Consider the following 23,765-nt stretch of genomic DNA (forward strand, 5'->3'; position numbering starts at 1 on the left):
CGTACACATGAGATTAAGATGCAAGCTAAAATACTAAAAACAAACTTAAAAAATTATTCTTAAAATGTATAATTTCTTATAATGGAGAAATTTAACAATGAACAAATATAAAATTATTCTTTCAGGGCCAGTGAGACTGTTTAATGGTAATTATGAACTTAGTACTCCATTAAAAACCCAGTTACACCTCATTCAACAAGTTCTAATCTTTTCAAGGGTTTTTAGAGTGAGACTAAGTGTAAGAGAAGTTCTCATCAGTACACTGATTTTTAATTGATTGCATTCTGGGATTCTCTACAGCACAGCCTCTGCAGAATTACTGACAGCAACTTCTGAAGTTTTGCACATATGCAGACTTTAAAATTGCTGACAGGCTCAGAGCAGTACTGATGATGAGTGCGGACACTTTTGCCATCATTACTACTTGAAATCTGACCATTATTTTATTGTCTTCAGGCAATAATACAGTATTTTGCTTCAGTATTTATGGAGCTTATAAAACATTAAACAAAGTTTTACCAATTTTCTCACTCATTTAATTGAGAATTTTTGAGTATGTCCCAACTGAGTTAAATGAATTATAGATACTCTTTGTATTTTCTGATGAGCTGCTTTATTGATTGCGGTAGGCTGCAATTCAAATTGACTGGATTTAGATAGTGTTCACATTTTTTATTTGTGAATGTAAGAACTGAAAAATCTATTTAACGTTTCACAGTCATAGTGTATTTTTGAAAAAAAGCACTGCGGTGTAGTTTTAAACCATGCAGATCAGGAGATCGCTATGCTCTTAGCTGACTTCAGCCAAGCAGTAGTAGAGTTGACCTCAGTGTCCCTAGTTGAAAAATATTAGGCTTCCATTCCAAATTCTCCAATTTCCAAGGCAAGAAAGTTCACTTTGTGGATGCATCATGAAGTCAGCATCAGGTTTGCTGTAATACCTGATGACATTAATTGTCAAGGCTACGTGCATCCTGAGTATCGTGCTTCATTCTTGTCACCAAGGCAAAAGGGAGACATTTAAGCAATGGAAGCAGCACAGAGAAAAGCCAGAAGTCTTGTGTCAAAGGCCTGATTTGTTAGGAAAGATTTCAATGTGGAAATGAGCTATCTGAGAAGTGCTCTTATAGAGGTACAGAGAGATGGAAAAGGTAAATCTTATTATTTAAAATGAGTAGGACATGGGGAATATGGATTCTGATTAATAAATGTAAATTTGAGACAGCCAGGAAATTAGTATTTGCACAAGACCAATTGACTCATGGATGGAGTAATAAGGTGAAAATTATGGAATTGTAACAGTTCAATGCAGCAGTGGGATATAACTTTAGGGTCTTTCTGAATGGTTGTGTTAAGACGGACCAAATGCTTTCCTTATCGTTAATCATCTTGTGAAGAATGTGCACATGAGCGATGGGGTTGGAAATACTAAAATAAATCATAATTTGATTTTACTTTTAGAATATTTCTACCCAGCTTGGCTCTTACCACAAGTGTTCAAGTTGTTTACATGTGGGCCACTTAGGTTTATTCCATATAGCCTCGTTGACATATGTAAAGTTTAAATTCATGATCTTATTTGTTCACTTTTATCACAAGTTTGCTAATACTAACACACCTTGGATATTCTGATTTAGCATTTATCCAATAATAAGACAAGATTGCTAATAATACAAATTACTGGCCCACAAAATCATACCAAACAAGCAAACATGAACTGTAAGTACAGACAGGAATGAATGTGTGGGTTTTGAGTGCTGAATTGATCTAAATATGCAACTTATTACTTGTGTAAATTATTTTTTGATCTCACTGTGGCTTGCAATCTAGCCCTAACTTCCAGTACCTATTACCCTCAACTGACACATGAATTGAAGCCCTCACAACATTTTATTAAAATCTGTGTATTATATAATAAACCTTGCATGGTTCACAATTGAATCCTAGTCATAATAATTATTTCCTTTTGATGCTCTGAAATTAGCCCTTTTTACTTAAAAAATGGAAGCAGTTCAAGATTTTTGTAATCAAGTGTACTGTACATTATGTTCACTCATTTTAAATTTTTTTACTGCAGCAAGGGGATTAATGAGATCTGAAAAATAATTGAACTTGAGTTTAAAAAGAAACATCTTTCCTGGTAATATTTCTCCTGAGATTGAATTTTTGTCCCTGACCTGCTGTAGCTAACCACTAAGAGTGAATTTGGATTATCTTTGCCAATGTGAACTGCAATGACTAATGTATTTTTTCTTCCTTCAGTCCTAGAGTTCAAGCCTGGAAACTGCATTTTCAGACTACTTTTATCTTGCAAAAGTGAAAGATGCACAGGAGTGCAAAACCAGCTTACTCTCATAGAACTTTGTAAACCTAGTGAACTCATTAGGACCAAGTTATGCTTAAAAACTGACGAAGGATTGATTCTTGATATGAAAGGGAGATGGAAAGGGAATGTGTTTAATGTTTGTGAACTTGTCCGATAAGAAAAGCAGTTATGTCTTGTTCAACTCTGTTATGTTGCTGTTTCTGAATTGTGAAGAAATAGTTTCCACAGCATTAAATTTAAGAGTATATAAAAGAGATTGTTTATTTTTCATTGGACTGCCTTAAGCTTACATTTGTAAGTAATCTTCCCTCTACCAGAAGTATTTTGTTAGAGGGTTTAAAGATTAGACGTAAGATTCTTTGCAGTTCTACTGGTTTTCTTTTCAATGTGGGGATCAAGCTTATTTTAATTTTACATTTGACCTCATATTTAAAATGCAACTCAATGTATTTGGGGAAAAAAATCAAACATATCTATACTATAGTAATCAAATTGAATATTTTGACAAGTTTGAATTTTCTGTTATGTTGCCTTTACATTATTGCAACTTACCTTCACCTTCCCAATTGAGGGTTCACCTTATTGTGACTAGATTTTCCAGTAAAAATTGTACCAAGTAGAAAGTATTGTTTAATTAGATAAATATTGTTTAATCTGATTGTAATACATTCACAGTTCATAGCTGTTTGGGAAGATTCTGTCTGTGAATAAAATATTTAAAGTTATATTACAAACAGAAAATACTTTCAAACAATTGTGCCAAGATGGTACATCACTTGTTTTACTGGTTTACTATGACCCAAGGAGCCAACAATAAGTGGATGAGAATTTTTAGTTATCAGTTCAAAAGTATAAGAGCATTATTGGTTCAAATGGTGGCCAAACTGAAACTTGTATAGCTGTTAAATAGATTGAGTTTAATCTTTGAAAATTTAAGCTTTGCACAGAAAGAAACTTGCTCTTCAGTCTCAAAAGCTTTGATAAACTTGCGAGAAACTGTAAAAACGGCAGTAGTGTTGATCCATTATGTTGTCTGAAGTTTATTGTTGGTTATAATGCAATTTAGTTTAATGGTTTTTAGCCTCATTTTAAACCTTTAAGTTTGCATCTACATCTGGTAGACTGTGAACTACTCAGCACTTTGAGGCATATAGTCAAAATTCAAATATAAACTACTGTAGTAACCTATTTATTATGTTGCACACAATGCAATGTATTTTTTGGTGGGAAATGAATTAGATGGCTTTTCGCATATCAATGTTAATAGAAACATCTTTCATTGCTTTGTGGCAAATCCCTGCAAGTCAAATCTTTTCACTAAAATATTTCTTATAATGGGTTAATTGCATGATCTCACCTAAAATTTCATCATAATCAATAGATGTACTCAAGCCGTAGCCAAGCCCTCGTGAAGAACCAAAGTCAACATGAGTTTAATTGTAGACAAACAACCATTCTAAGAATGAGCTGCTTTGATTTGATGTACCTCATTTGTATAATCATAATTGTGGATAAGAATTATACTTTTGACTCTTGATACTAGAACTTGAGTCTAAGCAACAAAGAAGGCAGCCTGGTGATGCTTTGGGTTGATTTACTAACCCTAGAGTTCGATTCACCAATAGTGGCTTCACCATTGACTTGTAGAATATAACTTTGCATCAAGAAATGCAGCAACAAGTTCTCAACTTCATTAGTTGTTGCTGAATGGAGGTACATGCCACACAGGGAAGGAGCAAATATCTACTCTCAGCTCATAGTTACTCTCATAGCTGTAATCGTGGCTGGGTGGTTAAGTCGATGGATCCAAAATCCACCGAGGTCTCCATACGCAGGTTCGACTCCTGCCGACTGCGCTGCTCCACTGCTCCTTCCTTGGGGACTGTTAACTCAGATGGCTAGATGGCTGGTTTGTGATGCAAAGTGACGCCAACAGCACAGATTTAATTCTCATACCAGTTGAGGTCATCCGTGAATGCCCCGCCTTCTCAACCTCACCCCTGGCCTGAGGTATGGTGACCCTCGGGTTAAACTCACTGTCTGTAATGATAGAGCAGCCTCTGGTTCTCTGGGACTATGGCAACTTTCATTTTTCATAGCTAGCACACCTAATTATTTTGTTTGGCGTTGACAAACTTTAAAAGCCGTTCATCAGTCTGACATTGCAGAATTAAACAATATGGTTTATACAAACAGAAAATTCATCTCTTTTGTGATGGCTATTAAAGATCATGAAGCCAAATGAGATTGGGCAGTCTTAATCCAATGAATTGAAGACAGATGCATCATCAGCACTGTTCATTTACAGGTGGAATGGGGAATAGAAATGTCAATTGCAGTAGAAAACGCACTTAAACTCAGGCATGCTTCATCGTTGATATTAGGATTGCATTTAATCAGAGTACTTGACGCTCTCACTTTGTTCAGAGGAACATTCTATTGGTATGTGTGAAAATTGCAAAGTAATTTCTGTAAAAATGCTGTGATTCTTGATCCACCTGTTTGCAATGTTGTTCTTGTCTACCAAATGACAATTTTTAAAAAATTCTAAAACAAAGTTCCCACCAGTAGTTGACCTTACAGAGTGTATGTAACATTATAAATGATTTATGCCCAAAGATATAGCTGCACAGCATGCCTTCTAACTTCAGCTAATTGACATTTACAATGGGGGTAGTAAAAGAAAACGGATGTTGTTTCCAGTACAAAATGTACCTTTGCAGTGTGCAGTTAAGTTTTTATTTTTGAAGTTTGACGATGATTTTTTTTAAATGAAGGAGTATAATTCAAAGAATAAACTAATTTGTTCATACATAATGGCTGATCTGTTTTGTTGAAATTTCTAATCAGACGCGTTTTATTCTTTCATGGGATGTGGGCATCAATGACCAGGCCTGCATTTGTTGTCCATCCCTAATTGCTCTTGATCTGAGTGGCTTGTGAGGCCATTTCAGAGGGCAGTTCAGAGTCAATCATATTGCTGTGGGTCTAGAATCACATGTAGGCCAGACCTGGTAAGGATGGCTGATTTCCTTCCCTCAAGGGCCTTAGTGAGCTGATGGTCGTTTCATGGTTACCATTATTAATTGAATTCAAATTCCACCAGCAGCTGTGGTGGAACTTGAACCCATGTCCCCAGAACATTAGCTTGGGCCACTGAACTGCTGTTCCAGTGACATTACCACTACGCCATCTAATGAAATGAACTTCTTGTATAAATTCCCACAAAACACTAGATTCCTTTTTAAACGGGTTTAATCAGAATCATTTGTATGCCCATTTATATTTATAACCAATGAACTACCACCTCAAAAATTTTGGAAACAATTTCATATTTTTCTTAAAAAAATATGCATTTCTCACATATACCTCAGCCACTGTTATCTGTTTAATTTGTTGATAATCTTGCACCTGTACGTACCTCTTTCCTATAAAACCTTTATTCCTTTGTTGCATCTGCAGATTTTCTTATTATAAATTCTTTTGTCTAGATTGATAATGGGATCTTGTCCACATAATCCAGACAAGTTGTAATTAAACCTAGCCTCCAGCGGGGCTCAGTATTGGCTCCCAGCTCCTCTGCCTGCACTGCACTAGCCCAGATTTTGCAATAAGAATAATGGAGAGACTGTCAGCGCTCACATTATAATGGAGTAAATTGAACAGCAGCTTCTGCACGTGCGCAGCTAAGTTGTTGAAATCCAAAATTATCTGTCAGAGATCACAGGGTATATTCAGCATTGAAATCAATGCAATAGTGTGAATTTGAGGTACTTGCCTACTCGCTCACAACTAAAGATGCCAGAAGAATTTGGGGCTTGTGCATTCAGAAGTAAGTTCATTTTTAATGGCATGATCAGTTGCCATTCCTGCTAAAGAACCTCTCTTGCCTTAAAAATGTAATGTTCCAAGTCTGGAGTCTCAGTACGTCAGAAGTTAATTAGCGTTGGAGACTTTGTTTGTCTCTTATTGTTTAATTCAATCTTTCTCAATCTTTATTACACTTTCTGTACATGATACACACCTAACATTTTCTGCTTTACACTTCTTGCTTTAGACATTGTGTGGCTCAGTGAGGATTCTTCAACCTGATTGGTTGAAGAGCTCACGGTTTCTTGCCTGACTCATGGACATCATTGATGTCCTATGCTAAGTGCCATCTTCGACACCAGATTTGATTCAGTCTATCCTCAAAAGCCCACAAAATCTTTGTAAGCAACTTTGTCAGTAAAGTGAATGGTGATTGTCCCTTCACCGCTGACCACAAAATCTGTGCCATTTTCCTTAGGACTAATGACCTCCTGCCCTCTCACCATGCTTGACCTTTGCTCTTGACTCCCAAGATGCAATACCATGGACTGGATTTTCAATTGCCAGTGGGGACAGGTGCAGTTTGAAAATTGCATTCCCAGAGGGTGGCACACACACCCACAGCCTTCCAAACACTGATTTTCAAACAAAAGGCATCCTGAAGGCTGCACACCTTCAATTAACTGCTTGTTGAGCTCAGGAACAGGCCTCAGATGAGCAGTCTCAAATTTTCAACTCTTAAAAAATGGGAATATGCAGTGTCTGGGACACTTCAGGACGCAGCAGGGATGAACACAGTGGGGAACCATCAGGCTTAATGATAAACAAAGACAGAATTACCTGGAAAAACTCAGCAGGTCTGGCAGCATCGGCAGAGAAGAAAAGAGTTGACATTTCGAGTCCTCAACTCTCAAACATCAACTTTTTTCTTCTCCGCCGATGCTGCCAGACCTGCTGTGTTTTTCCAGGTAATTCTGTTTTTGTTTTGGATTTCCAGCATCCGTAGTTTTTTTGTTTTTATCTCGGCTTAATGATACACTGGTTGAGTCATTTAAAAGGGGGACAATAACACTCAGCTACACAACCAGTGATACAGAGTTGCCACCGCTGAGGCTGATAGGCTTGTATTTGTCAACAGTAAGAGGTGGGACTTCTGAGGTTGCTGACATTACTTCGGCAACAAATATTGGTGCCTTAGTGAACAAACAAATGCCAGCTGAGGGATTTGAGATGGGAGCACACTACTCTGATGTTGAACAGAGTAATGAGGAATTTCAGCAGTTGTAAGGAGGCCAGAGGGGAACAGAGGGAGGCTGCGAGGGGAACAGAGGGAGGCTGCAAGGGGCAGAAGGTGCCATCGAAGACATCAGGCGTACCACCCAACAGGTAGCTACTTGCAAATGACAGCACCAGTGTGTAGAAGATTGCATCTATCCAGGCAGTTGAACTCGGACATTGGAAGCCAGGTCCACAATGACCTGAGGTGTCTCAGGCCCCATGGGAGTCCCCTACCTACAGCCATCTCTGTCACCATCACCCTGATTTTTTAATGTACCTGTGTTGTCCCAGGAATCAGCTGCAGATGGCAGCTCATCACACCAACAGGCAGGGGATGAATGCCCTATTCTTGACATGGGTCTAAACACATTTTGAGAATCAAGACCCAACCGCCACCATTGCCTCAATGGGGGCCCAAGTTTATGAAGCTAGTGCCACTTAAAGCTGGGAAGGTGCATTCTGGTTGGAGTAGGGACTGGAACTGATATTGGAGAATGAATTGTGGCACAATAGTGGAGAGGGCATGCTGCAAGGTTCTATGATGCTGCACTGGACACCTTGGCTGGGGAGGAGAAGCGATGCCTCTATCCATTGGAGTCCAGGTGGCCCACCGGACATCAGTGCAAAACTCTGGAGCAGATAGCCATGGCAGTGAATGTCAGCAGTCAAGCCAGTCAAGGGTCTGGATGCAGTGTAGCAAAAAGTTTAATGACCACATGAATGGTCAAGGTCAATGAGTTCATCTTCAAATGCCACATACCACCATCTGCACGATCAGCCTCACACACTGCTCAATGCACCACACCCTCATCTCACACCTACCATTCCATCGTCTACTCTCCCAGACAATTCCATGGCTGGCAAATGTGGAAATGTGGGTTGATATAATGTGTGCATGAGTTGCTTCCCAATGGATTGCAAGACAGGAGGATAGCAATTGTCAGGGTGAAATTCAAAAGTAAATTAGGAAAGTAAAGAGGACTTGTAAAACAATATTGTCTCTTGTGGCTCAGTTTGGTCCTGAGTTTTGCTCCTGATTTAGAAGGCTGCAGGTTCAAGTCACATTCCAGCGCTTGAGCACAAAAACCTAGGCTGACACTCCAGTGTTGCCTTGAGGGAGTGCTGCACTGGCAGAGGTGCTGTCTTTCAGATGTGATATTAAACCAAGGCGCTGTCTGCCCTGACAGGTAGATATAAAATAACCTATGACACTATTTTGAAGAAGAGCAGTGGTGTTATCCCTGGTCTCCTGTCCAATATTTATCCTTCAAGCAACATTACAAAAATAAACAAATGATCTGATCATTATCACATTGCTGCTTGTAGGAGCTTGCTGTATGCATATTGGCTGCCACACTTCAGAAGTACTTCTTTGGCTGTAAAGTGCATTGAGGTGTCTGGTGGTCATGGACAATGTTATATAAATGCAAGTCTCTTTCTTTCAGGCTTGATAGGTGAACCTAGAACTCCTTGGATGTTAGGGAATATATAGAGTAGCATAAGGCAAAAAAGGGAAGCCTAGTCAGATTCTAGAAGTCAGATATTAGGCAGAAAGCCTATAGAAGTATAGAAAATGCAAGAGTGAAGTTAATAAGGAAATTATAAAAGTAAAGGGATTACATGAAAAATATTGGCATGTAAAATCAAGGAAAACCCAAACATGTTTTGTAAACACATACAGAGGCTAACTAAGGAAAGAGTAGGGCCTATTAGAGACCAAAAAGGTAACCAGTGTGTGGAGATTGAAGGCATAGCATGGTTTATATGGTGCATGGTGCCTATCTTCACAAAAGAGGGGGTCAATGCAGATATTGTAATTAAGGAGGAAGGGTGTGAAATATTGAATGGGATAAACCTAGAGAAGAAATAATGTGGTTTAGCATCTTTGAAAATAGATAAATCCCCAGATCCAGATGAAATAGATCCCAGATTCTTACATCAGCAAGTGAGAAAATAACAAAAATCTGAGCATCACTTTGCAACCCTCTCTGGCCACAGGCATAGTGTCAGAGGACTGGAGGCCTGCTAACATTGACCATGTTTAAAAATGGAGAAAGAGATTGACTGATGAATTACAGGTCTAAGTCAGTTCCAGCCTCAGAGGTGGGCAAAATATCAGAAAAAAATTCTGACGGACAATATTAATCACCATGAAGAGAGGAATGGATTAATCAAGAATAGTCAGCATGGATTTGTTAAGGGAAATGTGCCTGACTAAAATAATTGACTTTTTTGTGGAGGGCTGATGTAGACAACGCCTTTGACTAGGCCCCTTGATAGACTGGTCAAAAAAACTAAAAGCCCATGGGATCCAGGGGCAAGCAGCAAGTTAAATCCAGCATCAATTCAGTGGCAGGAAGTGAAGGGTGATGGTTAACAGGTGTTTTTGTAACTGGAAGGTTGTTTCCAGTGGGGTTCTGTAGGGCTCTGGGTTCCTTGCTTTTCATTGTATATACCAATGATTTAGACTTAAGTTTAGGGGGCATTATTAAAAAGTTTGCAAATGATACAACAATTAGCTCCACCCTTGATAGTGAGTTAGAAAGCTATTGAATGCAGGAAGGTATCAATGGACTGCTCAGTTGGGCAGAAAAGCACATAGTAGAGTTCAGTCCAGAGAAGTGTGAAGTAATGCATTTGGGGAGGGCAAGCAAGGCAAGGGAATACACAATAAATGGTAGGATACTGAGAGGCGTAGAGGAACAGCGGGACCTTGGAGTGTATGTAGATAAAGTGGTTAAGGCGGCATTGGGATACTTTCTTTTGTTGGCCGAGGTACAGAATATAAGAGCAAGGAGGTTACATTAGAACTATATAAAACACTAGTTAGGTTACAATTACAATACTGTATACAGTTCTGGTCATAGCATAACAGGAAGGATGTGAAGGCTCTAGAGTGCATACAGATTTACAAAGATGTTACTAGAAGTGGAAAATTTTGGCTATGAGCAAAGATTGAATAGACTTGGGTTGCTTCTTAGGAACAGATGAAGTTAAATAGAGATTTAATTGAGGTGCATAAAATAAGGAGTCTAGATCATGAGGATAGGAAGGACCTATTTCTCTTAACAGAGAGGTCAACAACCAGGGGCATAGATTTAATGTAAATGGTAGAAGGATTAAAGGATAGCTCTGGAGAGAGTGCAGAGGAGGTTTACAAGAATGTTGCCAGGGTTGGAAAAGTGTAGCTACGAGGAGAGATTGGAAAGGTTGGGGTTATTTTCCTTAGAACAAAGAAGGCTGAGAGATGACTTGATTTAGGTGTACAAAATTATGAGGGGAATAGATAGAGTGGACAGGATAAAATTGTTTCCCTTGGGGGAGAATTCTAGAACCAGGGGACATAGATTCAAGATAAGTGGCAGAAGGTTTAGGGGGGATATGAGGAAGAACATTTTTGTGCAGAGGGTAGTGGGTGTCTGGAATTCACTGCCCTAGTTGGTGGTAGAGCAGAAACTCTAAACTCTTTTAAAAAGTACCTGGATCTGCAGCTTAAGTGCTGTGAACTACAGGGTTATGGGCCGGGTGCAGGAAGGTGGGATTAGAAAGGGCACCTGGAAGTCCTCGGGCTGGCATGGACAAGATGGGCCGAATGGCCTCTTTCTGTGCTGTAACCTTTCTATGGTTCTATGGATAGTTGAAGCAAAACTTTCACCCAGAGAGTGGTGTGGTCTGAACTCAGTGCCTGATGGGGGTGGTTAAGGCAAAAGTTCTCATTGTATTTAAAAATTAGTTAACCTACAGCCAAAGAGGAGGAATGTAGTATTAGGCTTGATAGCTTTTTTACAGCTGGCACAGGCACAATGCATAATGGGTGGGTAGTTTGTTAGGCCATTTCAGAGGGCAGCTAAGAGTCAACCACATTGCTGTGGATCTGGAGCAGACTTCATTAGTGAACCAGATGTTCTTTTTTTTACAAAAATAAATGGTCTTAGTCACCATTATTGAGATATTCTAGGTTTTTTTATGAAATGAATTTAAATTCCACCAGCTGTCATTGTGGGTTCTGAATCAATGTCCCCAGAACATTAGCTTAGGCCTCTAGATTACTAGTTCAGTAACATTACCGATACTCCACTGTTTACCCCTTTTGCCAGTGAGGATGGAAAGCTAGACGAAGCACAAGAAAGCCAAGGACCCAGGAGAAGTCTGATTTGTGAGGGGCTGCCCAACAACAGCAAGGGCAGATAAGCTTGGCAAGAGGCAAGAGGTCAACCCTGATGGTATGGATCTAGCAACTTGAGTCCAGTGGTCCTGTGATGTCCAAAGGAATCAGGTGGGAACAGGAAAACTCTGTTTGGCAACAAGAGTATCAATCAATTTAAAATAAAACTAAATTTAAGATGTGATTTACCAGATGGCAGTGGGAAGTATAAGTTACAGAAATGTGAAGTATTTAATAAGTTTAAACTTAAAACCTGTCCGTGTTTGTGTTCCTCATTACTATATTAAAATAAGTACTTTAGACATAAAACTAACATCCATTGCTACTTAAAGGAACAGTCTTGTGTTATGACCAATGGAGTTAGTAAGGCGGAATTATTTTTTAAAAAATCCCAGAGGGAAGCAACTGTCATAACCAATAATTTCTAGTGTTATGTTTGAGATGCGAATCTAAACTCAGGAGTCAGACCACTAGTTTTCGAGGTTTTACATTAAACTAAATGAAACATTTTATTAATTTACACAAATTAAAATATCTGTACACATGGCTACAAATTACTACCATCCTAACTTTTAACAAATTCCCACACTAATCTCCATTAAGGCAACAGTAACCCACAGGCTTAACACCAGGCAAAGCATTTTCACCTTATGAATTCAAAATGAGGTTCTTTTCACTGTGGAGCCATTTGGAGGCTGGTAGCTGCCTTTTGATCTTACATTGTCACTGCCTGCACACCCGAAAACTACTGAAGTTATACCTACCAGCCCCATTGAATGTTAATTCTCATTGTGTCAATAACCTCTTTGAACTTCACCTTTTAACAATGAAATCCCTTTCATAATACCAATTTTATTAGTAATATATTCATATTGCTTGGTAGTTGCTAGAAAGGCGTCAATTTTCACCCCACTTCTTGAATGCTCTATTCAAAAAATGTAAATGTACACTATCTCCCTTACATATCAAAAAAGTACCCATCAAAGCATCCAGACTAGCTGTCTTTAATCCAATTAAGACACACCCACAGACTAAACCTCCATTTTAAAAGAAAAATGTTTTCCAAAATATTACGAACATTAATAGCTGCATGACACTTAGGAGATGATATTCAGAGAAGTAGTATTATCAAGCACAGGGAGGACTGAAAGTTAAGTGTATATTTGCCCTGCAGTCTGTGGTTGATTAAACTTATACCCAGGTGTGTCAACTAGGCAACATAGAAGTGGTAGGTGGTAGCTGGGTAGGGTGGTAGGTGGGTGAGATGGCAGGTGGGTAGGGTGACACATGGGTGAGCTGGTGGGTGGGTAGGATGGGTAGGGTGGTAGGTGGGTGAGATGGCAGGTGGCTAGGATGGCAGGTGGGTAACTTGGAATGTGGGTGAGGTGTTAGGTGGGTGAGGTGTTAGGTGGGTGAAGTGGTAGGTGGGTGAGGTGTTAGGTGAGTGAGGTGGCAGGTGAGTGAGGTGTTAGGTGGGTGAAGTGGTAGGTGGGTGAGGTATTAGGTGAGTGAGGTGTTAGGTGGGTGAGGTGTTAGGTGAGTGAGGTGTTAGGTGAGTGAGGTGTTAGGTGGGTGAGGTGTTAGGTGAGTGAAGTGGGAGGTGGGTGAGGTGTTAGTTGGGTGAGGTGTTAGGTGAGTGAGGTGTTAGGTGAGTGAGGTGGCAGGTGGGTGAGGTGGGAGGTGGGTGAGGTGTTAGGTGAGTGAGGTGGCAGGTGGGTGAGGTGTTAGGTGAGTGAGGTGGCAGGTGGGTGAGGTGTTAGGTGAGTGAGGTGGCAGGTGGGTGAGGTGGCAAGTGGGTAAGGTGGTAGGTGAGTGAAGTGGGAGGTGGGTGAGGTGGTAGTTGGTTCTGGGAAGTGATTGGGGGTAAGGGTGTTAGTTGGAAGATCAGGGGGATAGTCAGGCCATTAAAAGACAAGAAAGGCAATTCAATGGATGAATTTAATTTGTTCATTCTTTATTCCTAAGTTATGATTTGCTGAACTAATTAAGAAAATATGATTGTGAAAAGTGTGACTGAAAAGTTATGATGAGATAAAGTGACTGTGTACAGGAAGTACATGAGTAATGTATCACTTTTAAAATGTTAAAACCAAATAGAATTTTATTACATCATGATTATTCCCACCTTTCATATTCAAAATAAAAACTTTATATGCCAGTCAGTTCATCACTCAGTCTATGACTTGGGCTTACACCGATTGGGACAACTTGGGACAATTTTAAAAATGGCAGAAGCTGAATTCCCGTGTCCATTTCTGGTAGATCTATTTTGGTCAGAAGGGGCAAGGGTCAGAGCATCAACCAGACAGCTAGGAAACCTGACCTCAGTAAAACCATTCGATTTGTCTGCTGAGCACAAACACACTCAATTTTTCTTGCTCCTGCAGTGTGGGAACCACAACTTTATGAAGGAGACATAAACGCTTGTGAAGGGCGGATTTAAGGTCTATTAAAGTTTCAAGATTCGAAGTGATTTAAATCACCAGGCCTTTAAAATTAAAAAAAAAATCTGCAGATTTCATTTAGAATAAGAAAGACATTGGCTGCTGGGGTGCATTGATCAATGGGCCATCTGGTGTAGCTTTCAAATACAATTAGCCACCTGGTTCTGCAAATTCAATGAACATCATTGTTTGGATTTTCCAAGGCTTGTAGTAAAGCTGAGGCCATTGTGAAAACTTGGCTGAGTTTCAAAAAGTCCAGAACCACTTATCCCAGCAAGGGGCTGTCTAGACATTTTGATTGACAGTTTTAAAAGGTTATTGAAGGATCGACTGTCTTTGGTATGGTTAGTGAAATAGATGTTTGGTTGTTTTTGCAATAGATTGACTACTTGTTAAGATTTACATTTCTGGATGGGTTTCATGAATGCAAGTTTTATAGCATCAAGTGTGCATGAGTCGGAACTCCTGAAATCTGAGATGGCATGGGGGTAGAGGGCATGGGGAATATAAGTCGGCATGGAGTGTATGGAGGCATAGAGGGTTTTAAGGGACACAGAGGTGGCATGGGGTATGAAGGTGCATGGGTTATGAAGAGGCATGGAGAGGTATGGGCAGAAAGAGGGTGCATGGAGGGAACATGAGAGATATGAGTAGGCATGCAAGGCATGATGGGGCATGGATGAGTATGGGCAGTGTGATGGGGCATGGACGGAGCAAGGGGTATATGAGGGCCTATGGAGGAGCATTTGAGGGGCATTTTCCCAGCTACTGATGTTAGAACAACTGGTCTGTAATTCCCTGTTTTCTCCCTCCCTCCTTTTTTATATAGTGGGGCTACATGTGCCACCCTCCAATCTGCTGGGACTACTCCAGAACCTATAGAATTTTGGAAGATGACAACCAACACATCCATTATTTCTATGGCCACCTCCTTTAGTACCCTGGGCTGTAGATGATCAAGCCCTAGGGATATGCTCTTGTAGCCACAGTATTTATATGGCTGGTCCAGTTTAGTTCCTGGTCAATGGCAACCCCTAGGATATTAATTGTATGAAGGGTCATGGAGGGGACATGGGGCATGAAAGGGCACAGAACGGTATGGGTAGCGTGAGGGCATGGAGGGAGCATGGGGCAATGGAGGGGGCATGGAGGTGTCATGAGAATATGAGGGGGCATGGGGTATGATGTAGCATGGAGGGGACATGGGTGCATGATGGGGCATGGGAGGATGAGTGGGGACGATGGGGTGTGACAGGTGAGAGCTGAAGTGTCTAACAGCCTTTAATATGATTCAACTGAATTCCCAGAGTATGGAGGGGACCTTCTAACCAGTCCGCGTCAGTACTCACCGCCCTCCCACATTGCCACCTCTGACATTGTTATTGCTGCCTCCAGAGGTGGTAGGTTTGACTCTATCCCGCCGCCAGGATGAAAATATGGCCAACAGAGACCCTTTTAAAGGAGACAGGTGTTTCCCGATTTCATCTTTCCACCTCCTCCAGGATATTGGTCCTTATGTGACCATAGGCCACACCAGGAAATACAGTGGCACAGCACAAATTCCTTCACTTCCTTTGGTTTAATTTATCCTAACTAGCAAGAGCTATCTATTTCAGAGAATTACTTTCCAAGAATCCAGGTTGTACTTATTAAATAAAAAGTCAATTTACTGCAGGCATATTGCGGTTTCACAAATTTCAGAGATATAACTAAAATGTGAAAAGGTCAGGATCACTTTTCTCAATGGCAAAACCATTGCACTGTGATCTGCTGTGCTTCCTGTTATTGCTGATTTTATTCACAGGATGTCACTGTGAGATCAATAGTTCTTTTTCACATTGGCTGACTACTTTGCTAAATAATTTCAGCTTATCCAACTATTGTACTGAAACGAGAAATGTCAGCCTTAGCTTATTGATAACACTTTTGATTCTGAGTATGAAGTGGGTTCAAGTCCTACTCCAGAGACCTGAGTCCATCTCACTGGGAAGAAGTAGAGGCAAAGGCCAATGCCAGGTGTGTTACTCCAAGAGGATGAGTATAGTGTAGGAACAACTTTAATGAACTGGCAAGTCACCGACAAGACCAGCATTTGTCGCCCATCACTAATTACCCTTGCTAGGTTTGCTGGGCCATTTCAGATCGCAGTTAAGAGTCTATCACATTACTGTGAACCTGGAGTCACATGTAGGCCAGACCAGGTAAGTGTGGCAGATTTCCTTCCCTAAAGGACATTAGTGAACCAGTTGGGTTTTTATGACATTTGATGATAGTTTCATGCTCAGCATTGTTGAGCCTAATTTTCAATTCCAGATTTTATTAATTGAATTGAAATTCGACCAGCTGTCATGGTGGGATGGCATCTCCTGTCAGCTGCACCACTTGTCTCATCCAATAATCAATTCACTACACCCTCATTTCCACTAATCTATCAACCCTTTCATACATTTGGTTCACCTTACCTTCACACACTTAGCAATAATGCCAGCCTCAGGTTCACAATTCGCAGCTTCCACACATTAGCAACTAATACACCACCATGACATATCTGTCTTTTTTGCATGAGAACATGGAACATAGCAGGAGGCAGCAGTAAAGAACTGGGGGCAAGACAATTGTGTCTGGATGATTTAACTCTCATGGAGGAGACACTACTAGTGTTCATGGGAAAGGAATATACTGAGGGTATGAGAAAATGGCTACTGGCAGCTCTGGAGGGATCAATAATGAGAGTTCCAATGCCAAATCCTCCTCCCCACTGTCCACTCCCCCACTGCTCCCAAAATCTCTTCTGATGAGTTACAGATGTTATAAGCTTGCACCCCTTACCTTCTCCTTTTCCCTCACCACAGTTAGCTCTTAGCCCTTTTTAATTTCAAATACCGTTAAGTTCCTTCCATTGGGTTGCTTAGCTCAGCGAACATGGTTGCACGCCTATGGTGAGTGAGTTGGTAAACAAGATACTGCAGATGCAGAGACTAATGTAAAATGAAGCACAAGCTGTTTATTAACACAAGTTACAGAGCACTAACACGATGTGTGCTTCTCCAACCAGACCCTGTTCTAAACTACCGATTAATGTTGTAGCCCACACTACACAGTCACATGGTTAATCTGCTCACATTCTCTTAAAGGTGTATTACACCTCAGATTATCACATCCCTCCCCCTTTACTCGAAGGTACAGTTTACAATCTTTACAATATATCAATTATTTACACAAATAAACTACTTACAAATTTAGTCTCTCTGGCGGTTTCTTCAAATGTGTCGAACATCATAGTTCCAGGACTTTGAATGGTTTATCCAAGGCCTCCCTCTCAGGATTAATCTGTCCACTGGGCTCTCCAGCAGGAACCTGTAAGTTTGTCTCTTCAACTCTCTCAGGCTCTACGGATCCTACAGGTACTTCCAAGCCAAGTGGAGCTCCTTCTACACGTGGTGTAGACTCAAAACGGGAATGCTTTCACCCTCTTTCAGGCCCGATCACATGCAGTCCTGCTGCCCCTCCCCTCTTAGTTCAACAATATGAAAAGCAACTGCAAGGAAGATTCTCAAAATCAGGATGTTGGTCAAGGCCAAATTCAACACGGTATGATCAGCCACCTGTTGTGTGAAAAAAAATTCAGGGCCTTGTTAGTAATTCTGCTTTTTCTTCCTACGTATCTTCTTTCGATGGGTTTTCTCCTTGCCAACGCTGACTTTAACCTTGGCCTTCTTTTCAATTTCCCAACGGCCAGACTAGGCTCAGGTGTAAGCTCAACTTGAACAAACTCAGTGATTGAGTCTTCCAGCATTTCCTCATCTGTCAGCAACTTTGAAAACTCAGGGTCTCTATTTTTAAAGCTTCTTGGCTTCCCTGTAGCTGATTCTTCAGCTCCTCCAATTATTTTTTATATCTGTTTGTTGTTTCCTGGATTGTTGTCTTTTCTCGGCTAATTTATTCTTCATCTCGGCCAGAGATATGCTGATTTTTTTTCTGTTCTTCCTTGTACCTTTTTCGTGGTACAAATTGGGATCTGATGGAATATTGTAATATGAGAAAGTCTTTCTGCAGGTTTCCTTTTTCTTTTTGGAGGTTACTGACTTCAGCTCAAACTCTGTCCTGAAGCGTCAGCTCTACGAGTTCCTTTTGTTGAGTCTTTACATGCTCCTTTTTCCAAACAGTAACATTTCTTGCTTCTGATTGAGATCTCAGTAATCTCTCAAGATTAATCTCTCTTAACCAGTTTCTTCCAAGGAGACTCGATCCTCTGTCTGCCGTCACTATTAGGGGCAGATTAACAGACTGATTTCCATACTGTACTGGAACATTGCATATACCTCTTACTCATATGTCTTCGCCAGTATATGTCTTTAATTTAACATCTGAATTTTCCATATTTAACAAGTGGTCTCCTTCATTCAGATATTTGAACATATTTTCCCCTATAACCATTGTGGATGCCCCTGTATCCACCTCCATTTGGATGGGTTTCCCATTGACTCCCACTGTCACGTAGACTGGCTCTGTTTTACCCATTTTTAAGTTGTAACTATCTGACTCTGTTTCTTCTGGTTCCTCTATTATGTGGACTTCATGATTTCTACCTTTCTGGTTAAAGTTTTGTCTTAATCCGTCTTTACAATATCGTATAATGTGCCCATTACGATGGCAGTAGAAACACTCAGTTCTTTTAAATTGTCATTCGCTTGCAGGCTGTCTGGTTCCATTTCTGTCGTTTTTATTGTTGGTTTTCTCTGTTAAACCATTGCTTTTTGCTGGTCTGTTAATGGTGGCTGTTTCCAGCCTTTCTGCAGAGCCCTGTACTTCCGCACCATCTCGAACCGGTGCTTCCCCTCTGATGTGAAGAATGGCACCATTTTGTTCTCCCTTGATTGCTTCTGAATCCCTGACTGTGCTCTCCATTGCGAGCGCCAACTCCAGAGCCTTGCTAAAGTCTAATGAATGGCCTCTTCCCACATACTAATCAGTCCCTTAGCATGTCATTAATCGACATCCCGAGCTCTCAGTGCTGTCAGTTGTTTTAAGGCTGCTACATAGCAAGCGGCTGTCTCTCCAGGGGCACGACACCTCAAATTAAATTTAAAACGCTATGTAGTTACCGAGGGTTTCAGCTGACAGTGGCTTTTCGCAAGATTTATCAACTCATCAAAGCTCTTGGAATCTGGGGCATTGGGTGCCGTTAGACTACGAATTAGGCCGTATGTTTTACTGCCACATCTCAATAAGAGAATCGCCCGCCTCTTCTCCTCCCCTAATATGTCATTGGCCAAAAAGAAGAACTCAAGTCATTCAATATAATGTGACCAGTCATCGATGGTCTGATCAAACGGTTCGATATGGCCAAACTGTGGTATACTGGAGGGAGATAACTTCAATGACTATGATGATGGCTGTACTTACAATCACCTTACAAGGTATGGCTGATTTACTTCTGTTGAATTTTTGCGGCTTTCTTTGGTGTTGTTGACTGGTTATGTTTTGCCTCATCGCCAGTTTTTATGTTCCTTCTGATGGGTCACTTTGCTCAGCAAACATGGTTGCATGTCTAATCTACTGGTGAGTCAATTGGTAAACAAGATACTGCAGATGCAGAGACCAATGTAAGATGAAGCACGTGCTGTTTATTTACACAAGTAGCAGTGCTTCTCCAACCAGACGCTATTCAAAAAACTGATTAACATTGTAGCCTGTGCTACACAGCAATTGGGTAATATAGTCACATTCTCTTAAAGGTGTATTGCACCTCAGATTACCACAAAAACCAAAAGCTGGGATCTTCTCAGTCAGAGGAGGAAGAGGGAGAAGACAATAAAGCTGAAGAAATATCATCACTCAATCTTATACCTGCAGTCACCAGCTTGGATAATACTGTGCACTTTAGAGGCAGGGTAGAGGAGGGGTCTGCAGGTGGCATGACACCAGACACAAATGTGCAGGAGACAGGGCAGGAAATCATAAAGCAGATGCCAGCTTATGGATGAGCAATGACCAACACTAGTTCTGCTGCAGTGGAGTCAGATGAAAACTCTAATGAGCCAGGTTACAGAAGAAGATTGATAGAGCTACACATCCAAATGCTTAGTGCACTGGAAAGTCTCTGCACAGTGCATGGAGGAGTCTAGCATACACAGTACAAGGCTGCATGCAGAACTTGGAGTGCACCCTTTCAAACATGGGCTGGATGGTCACCTCCATCTACAGACCTGGGGAAGCCACTATGTTGCTGTGTCTGATAGCTGATATCAGTTTGCATTGCAACCCAAGCAGCTTCCACAAGGCTCAGTCTACTGTATTGGAAACTCAGACTCTTGCCTTACAAACTTCGACTGCTGCCACTGTGGTCCTGGATATCATTATTCAGAGGGAGTTCCAGAGCACCTCCAACAGATTATTCAGAGGGAGTTCCAGAACACCTCCAACAGATTATTCAGAGGGAGTTCCAGAACACCTCCAACAGATTATTCAGAGGGAGTTCCAGAACACCTCCAACAGATTATTCAGAGGGAGTTCCAGAGCACCTCCAACAGATTATTCAGAGGGAGTTCCAGAGCACCTCCAACAGATTATTCAGAGGGAGTTCCAGAACACCTCCAACAGATTATTCAGAGGGAGTTCCAGAACACCTCCAACAGATTATTCAGAGGGAGTTCCAGAGCACCTCCAACAGATTATTCAGAGGGAGTTCCAGAGCACCTCCAACAGATTATTCAGAGGGAGTTCCAGAGCACCTCCAACAGATTATTCAGAGGGAGTTCCAGAGCACCTCCAACAGATTATTCAGAGGGAGTTCCAGAGCACCTCCAACAGATTATTCAGAGGGAGTTCCAGAGCACCTCCAACAGATTATTCAGAGGGAGTTCCAGAGCACCTCCAACAGATTATTCAGAGGGAGTTCCAGAGCACCTCCAACAGATTATTCAGAGGGAGTTCCAGAGCACCTCCAACAGATTATTCAGAGGGAGTTCCAGAGCACCTCCAACAGATTATTCAGAGGGAGTTCCAGAGCACCTCCAACAGATTATTCAGAGGGAGTTCCAGAGCACCTCCAACAGATTACTGAGATTGCTGAGGGGCCAACCTGGGAGAGTGGCAGCGGCTTCTATGAAACAGGAGCCTTCAATCCATGAAAAACCTCATGTTCACTGCTCTTCCTGCTTGTGTCTGGCATGAGGGAATGTGTTTCTCTTCGTATAGAGAGTCTCAGCGACCTCCCTTATACAGCAATGCCATTTCAGTTGTTGCTTATATCTCCAGCAGCAGTCTAAAAGAAGCCAGATGGATAAAAATTAAGAATCACAGTCACCTTGCTTTGAGGTTGTGGCTGTGCCTATAGTAGTCAGATTTCAGTCACCATCTCTTGTGGAGTGAAGGCATGCCAAGCATTGACCCTCACTGGAGTTGAGCTAAGAGAGTTGCTCTTTGCAGACCCTTGTGGCCTTTATGAAAGCCAATTCCCCCTCTTCCTCTTTCCTCACCTAAGAATGTATCCTGCGTTGCTTGATCTCTCTTCATTCTCTCAGTAATATTCAATTCTCAGAGGTAGTCCCACTAGGCCACCCATACCTGGAAGTAACTTCTTTCAGCACAATATTTATGATAAAAATATACTTGAAAACCAACCAGACCACTCTTTAGAGGTTACACAAACTTTAGCCAAGTGTAGGAAACCTCCAAAAATGCGTACGCTTGCACTAGAAACCAGAAGAAATAATCCTTTAAATACTTCATGATCCCTTTAAATAGTGCTGGAGGGGGAATCCTTCACTTTATTTAATGTTATCTTCAGCTGTGTGAGGGTAAGACACAGGGCACTGGCTGAAGTACGGAGCTGGAAAATGGCAACTGTGATTTCAAATCAGAATTGCACATTAATTTTGGTCATTATTTTGCTGCACTGCATTTTACCAGGAGCTATTAGCGCATGCAAACCCCTTTACTTAAACAGAACACATTTTCAAGGCTTAGTTGGCCGCGTAGAGCCAGAAAACTGGGTGGTACACATTCCAATTCAGCACACCCCCATCCCACCCCTCCCGCCCCCCACCCCCCCACCTCCTTGTAAATAAATAAGCATTTATGCTCTATAATGACTATCTGAATTTAAAAAAAGAAAAGAAATGAATTGAAGAAGTGGGAATTAGCACAATTAATTCTAAATTAGAGTCTAAGGCTGAGATTTTGTCAACAGTGTGTTGTTCCTGATCTCGAAACCAGAATTGTGCACTATTTATGCTTCTTTTTCCCATTTCCCTGACCTTAGAGTTTGTTCCAACACTAAAATGGCTTTGGTTAAAGTAATAAGAACAAAAAAATTGCGGATGCTGGAAATCCAAAACAAAAACAGAATTACCTGGAAAAACCCAGCAGGTCTGGCAGCATCGGCGGAGAAGAAAAGAGTTGACGTTTCGAGTCCTCATGACCCTTCAACAGAACTGGTTGAGGCCCTAGCGCTGGTCCTGGAGACACTCCATTAGTTACAGCCTGCAAACCCGTTTATCCCTAGGGAAGAATTTTCTGGTTGGCAAATGGGAGCAGGGCCCGTCACTGACGCGTCAAATGACATGTGGTGATGTCAGGCGGGTGTCCCGGTGTTACCGTGCGTCATTTAGATTTTCAGTTCGGTGGGTGAGTGGCTGAGTTGGCTGTGTGCCCGCCGAACTGTCAAAGGCCTATTATGGCCTGTTAAAAACAAATTAAAACTGTTAAATGTGCTGCTTGTCCAACCTTAAGGTTGGGGGGCAGGTGAAGAGCCTAGGTGGCCTTTGCATTTTTCATGAAACCTCATCCAAAAGCGGGATGATGTTTCATGAAGTGTTTGAAAATTCAATAAAATTTAAAAAAAAATTTCATTGACATGTCCCAGCTCATGTGACACTGTCACATGAGGGGACATGTTTTATAATATTTTCTTTTCTGTACTTAGCTTTTAGAAACTTTAACAAATCTCCCTAAGGCACCTCTGTGCCTCAGGGAGATTTCTGCATCCTTTCGTGTGCATGCATGATAGAGCGCAGGTCCAAACCCAGGGAACTCCCCCCTGCCCACACAGGGAGCGCTCAGTGCTTCCAAGCGAGTGTCACGCTGGGCGGGCCTTAATTGACCTACCCACGTAAAATGGCGGCGCGCACCAAATCAGGGGTTCTAATTGGGTTCACGCTAGCTCCCGCCTGTTCCCGCACAACCACCCCCCCCAGCCGATGTAGGGAAAATTCAACCCCTAACTTCTGTTTCCTGTTAGCCAACCAATCCTTCATCCATAACATGTTAACCCCTTTGCCATGAGCTCTTATTTTGCATAGTAACCCTTGATGTGGCACCTTATCAAACACCTTTTGGAAACCTAAGTACAACACATCAACAGGTTCCGCTTTGTCCATGTTACTTGTTAATTCCTCAAATAATTCTAATAAGTTAGTCAAACATGATTTCCCTTTCACAAAAACCATGTTGACTTTAACTAATTGCATTGAGATTTTCCAAGTGCCTTGCTATAATCTCCTTAAGAATAAATTCTATTATTTTTCCTATGACAGATGTTAGACCAACTGACCTGTGGTTACCTGCTTTCTGTCTCTTTCCTTTCTTGAGTAGAGGAGTTACATTTGCTATTTTCCAATCTGATGTGAACTTTCCAAAGTCAAAGGAATTTTGGAAAGTTAAAAGCAATGCATCCATTATCTCAGCAGCCACTCTCAGGTCCATAAGATGAAGTCCATCAGATCCTAATAACTTGTCA

At 41.3% G+C, this 23,765-nt stretch overlaps 1 protein-coding gene across 9 annotated transcripts in view; it reads left to right on the forward strand.

Moving 5' to 3' along the window:
• The window catches only part of LOC121277432 (3'-5' RNA helicase YTHDC2), a 174,098-nt gene extending 168,960 nt beyond the window's left edge, over positions 1–5,138 (forward strand). For all 9 annotated transcript variants that reach the window (XM_041186886.1, XM_041186885.1, XM_041186890.1 and 6 more), the window contains one exon: positions 2,263–5,138. Coding sequence is in view for 1 of the 9 variants with exons in the window: in XM_041186890.1 (XP_041042824.1) it covers positions 2,263–2,268 (6 nt within the window). In the remaining 8 variants the exon portion in view is untranslated. The remainder of the gene's footprint in view (positions 1–2,262) is intronic.
• The last annotated feature ends 18,627 nt before the right edge of the window (positions 5,139–23,765 follow it).

This window comes from Carcharodon carcharias, chromosome 4 (assembly GCF_017639515.1).
Source record: "Carcharodon carcharias isolate sCarCar2 chromosome 4, sCarCar2.pri, whole genome shotgun sequence".
Lineage (NCBI taxonomy): Eukaryota > Metazoa > Chordata > Chondrichthyes > Lamniformes > Lamnidae > Carcharodon > Carcharodon carcharias.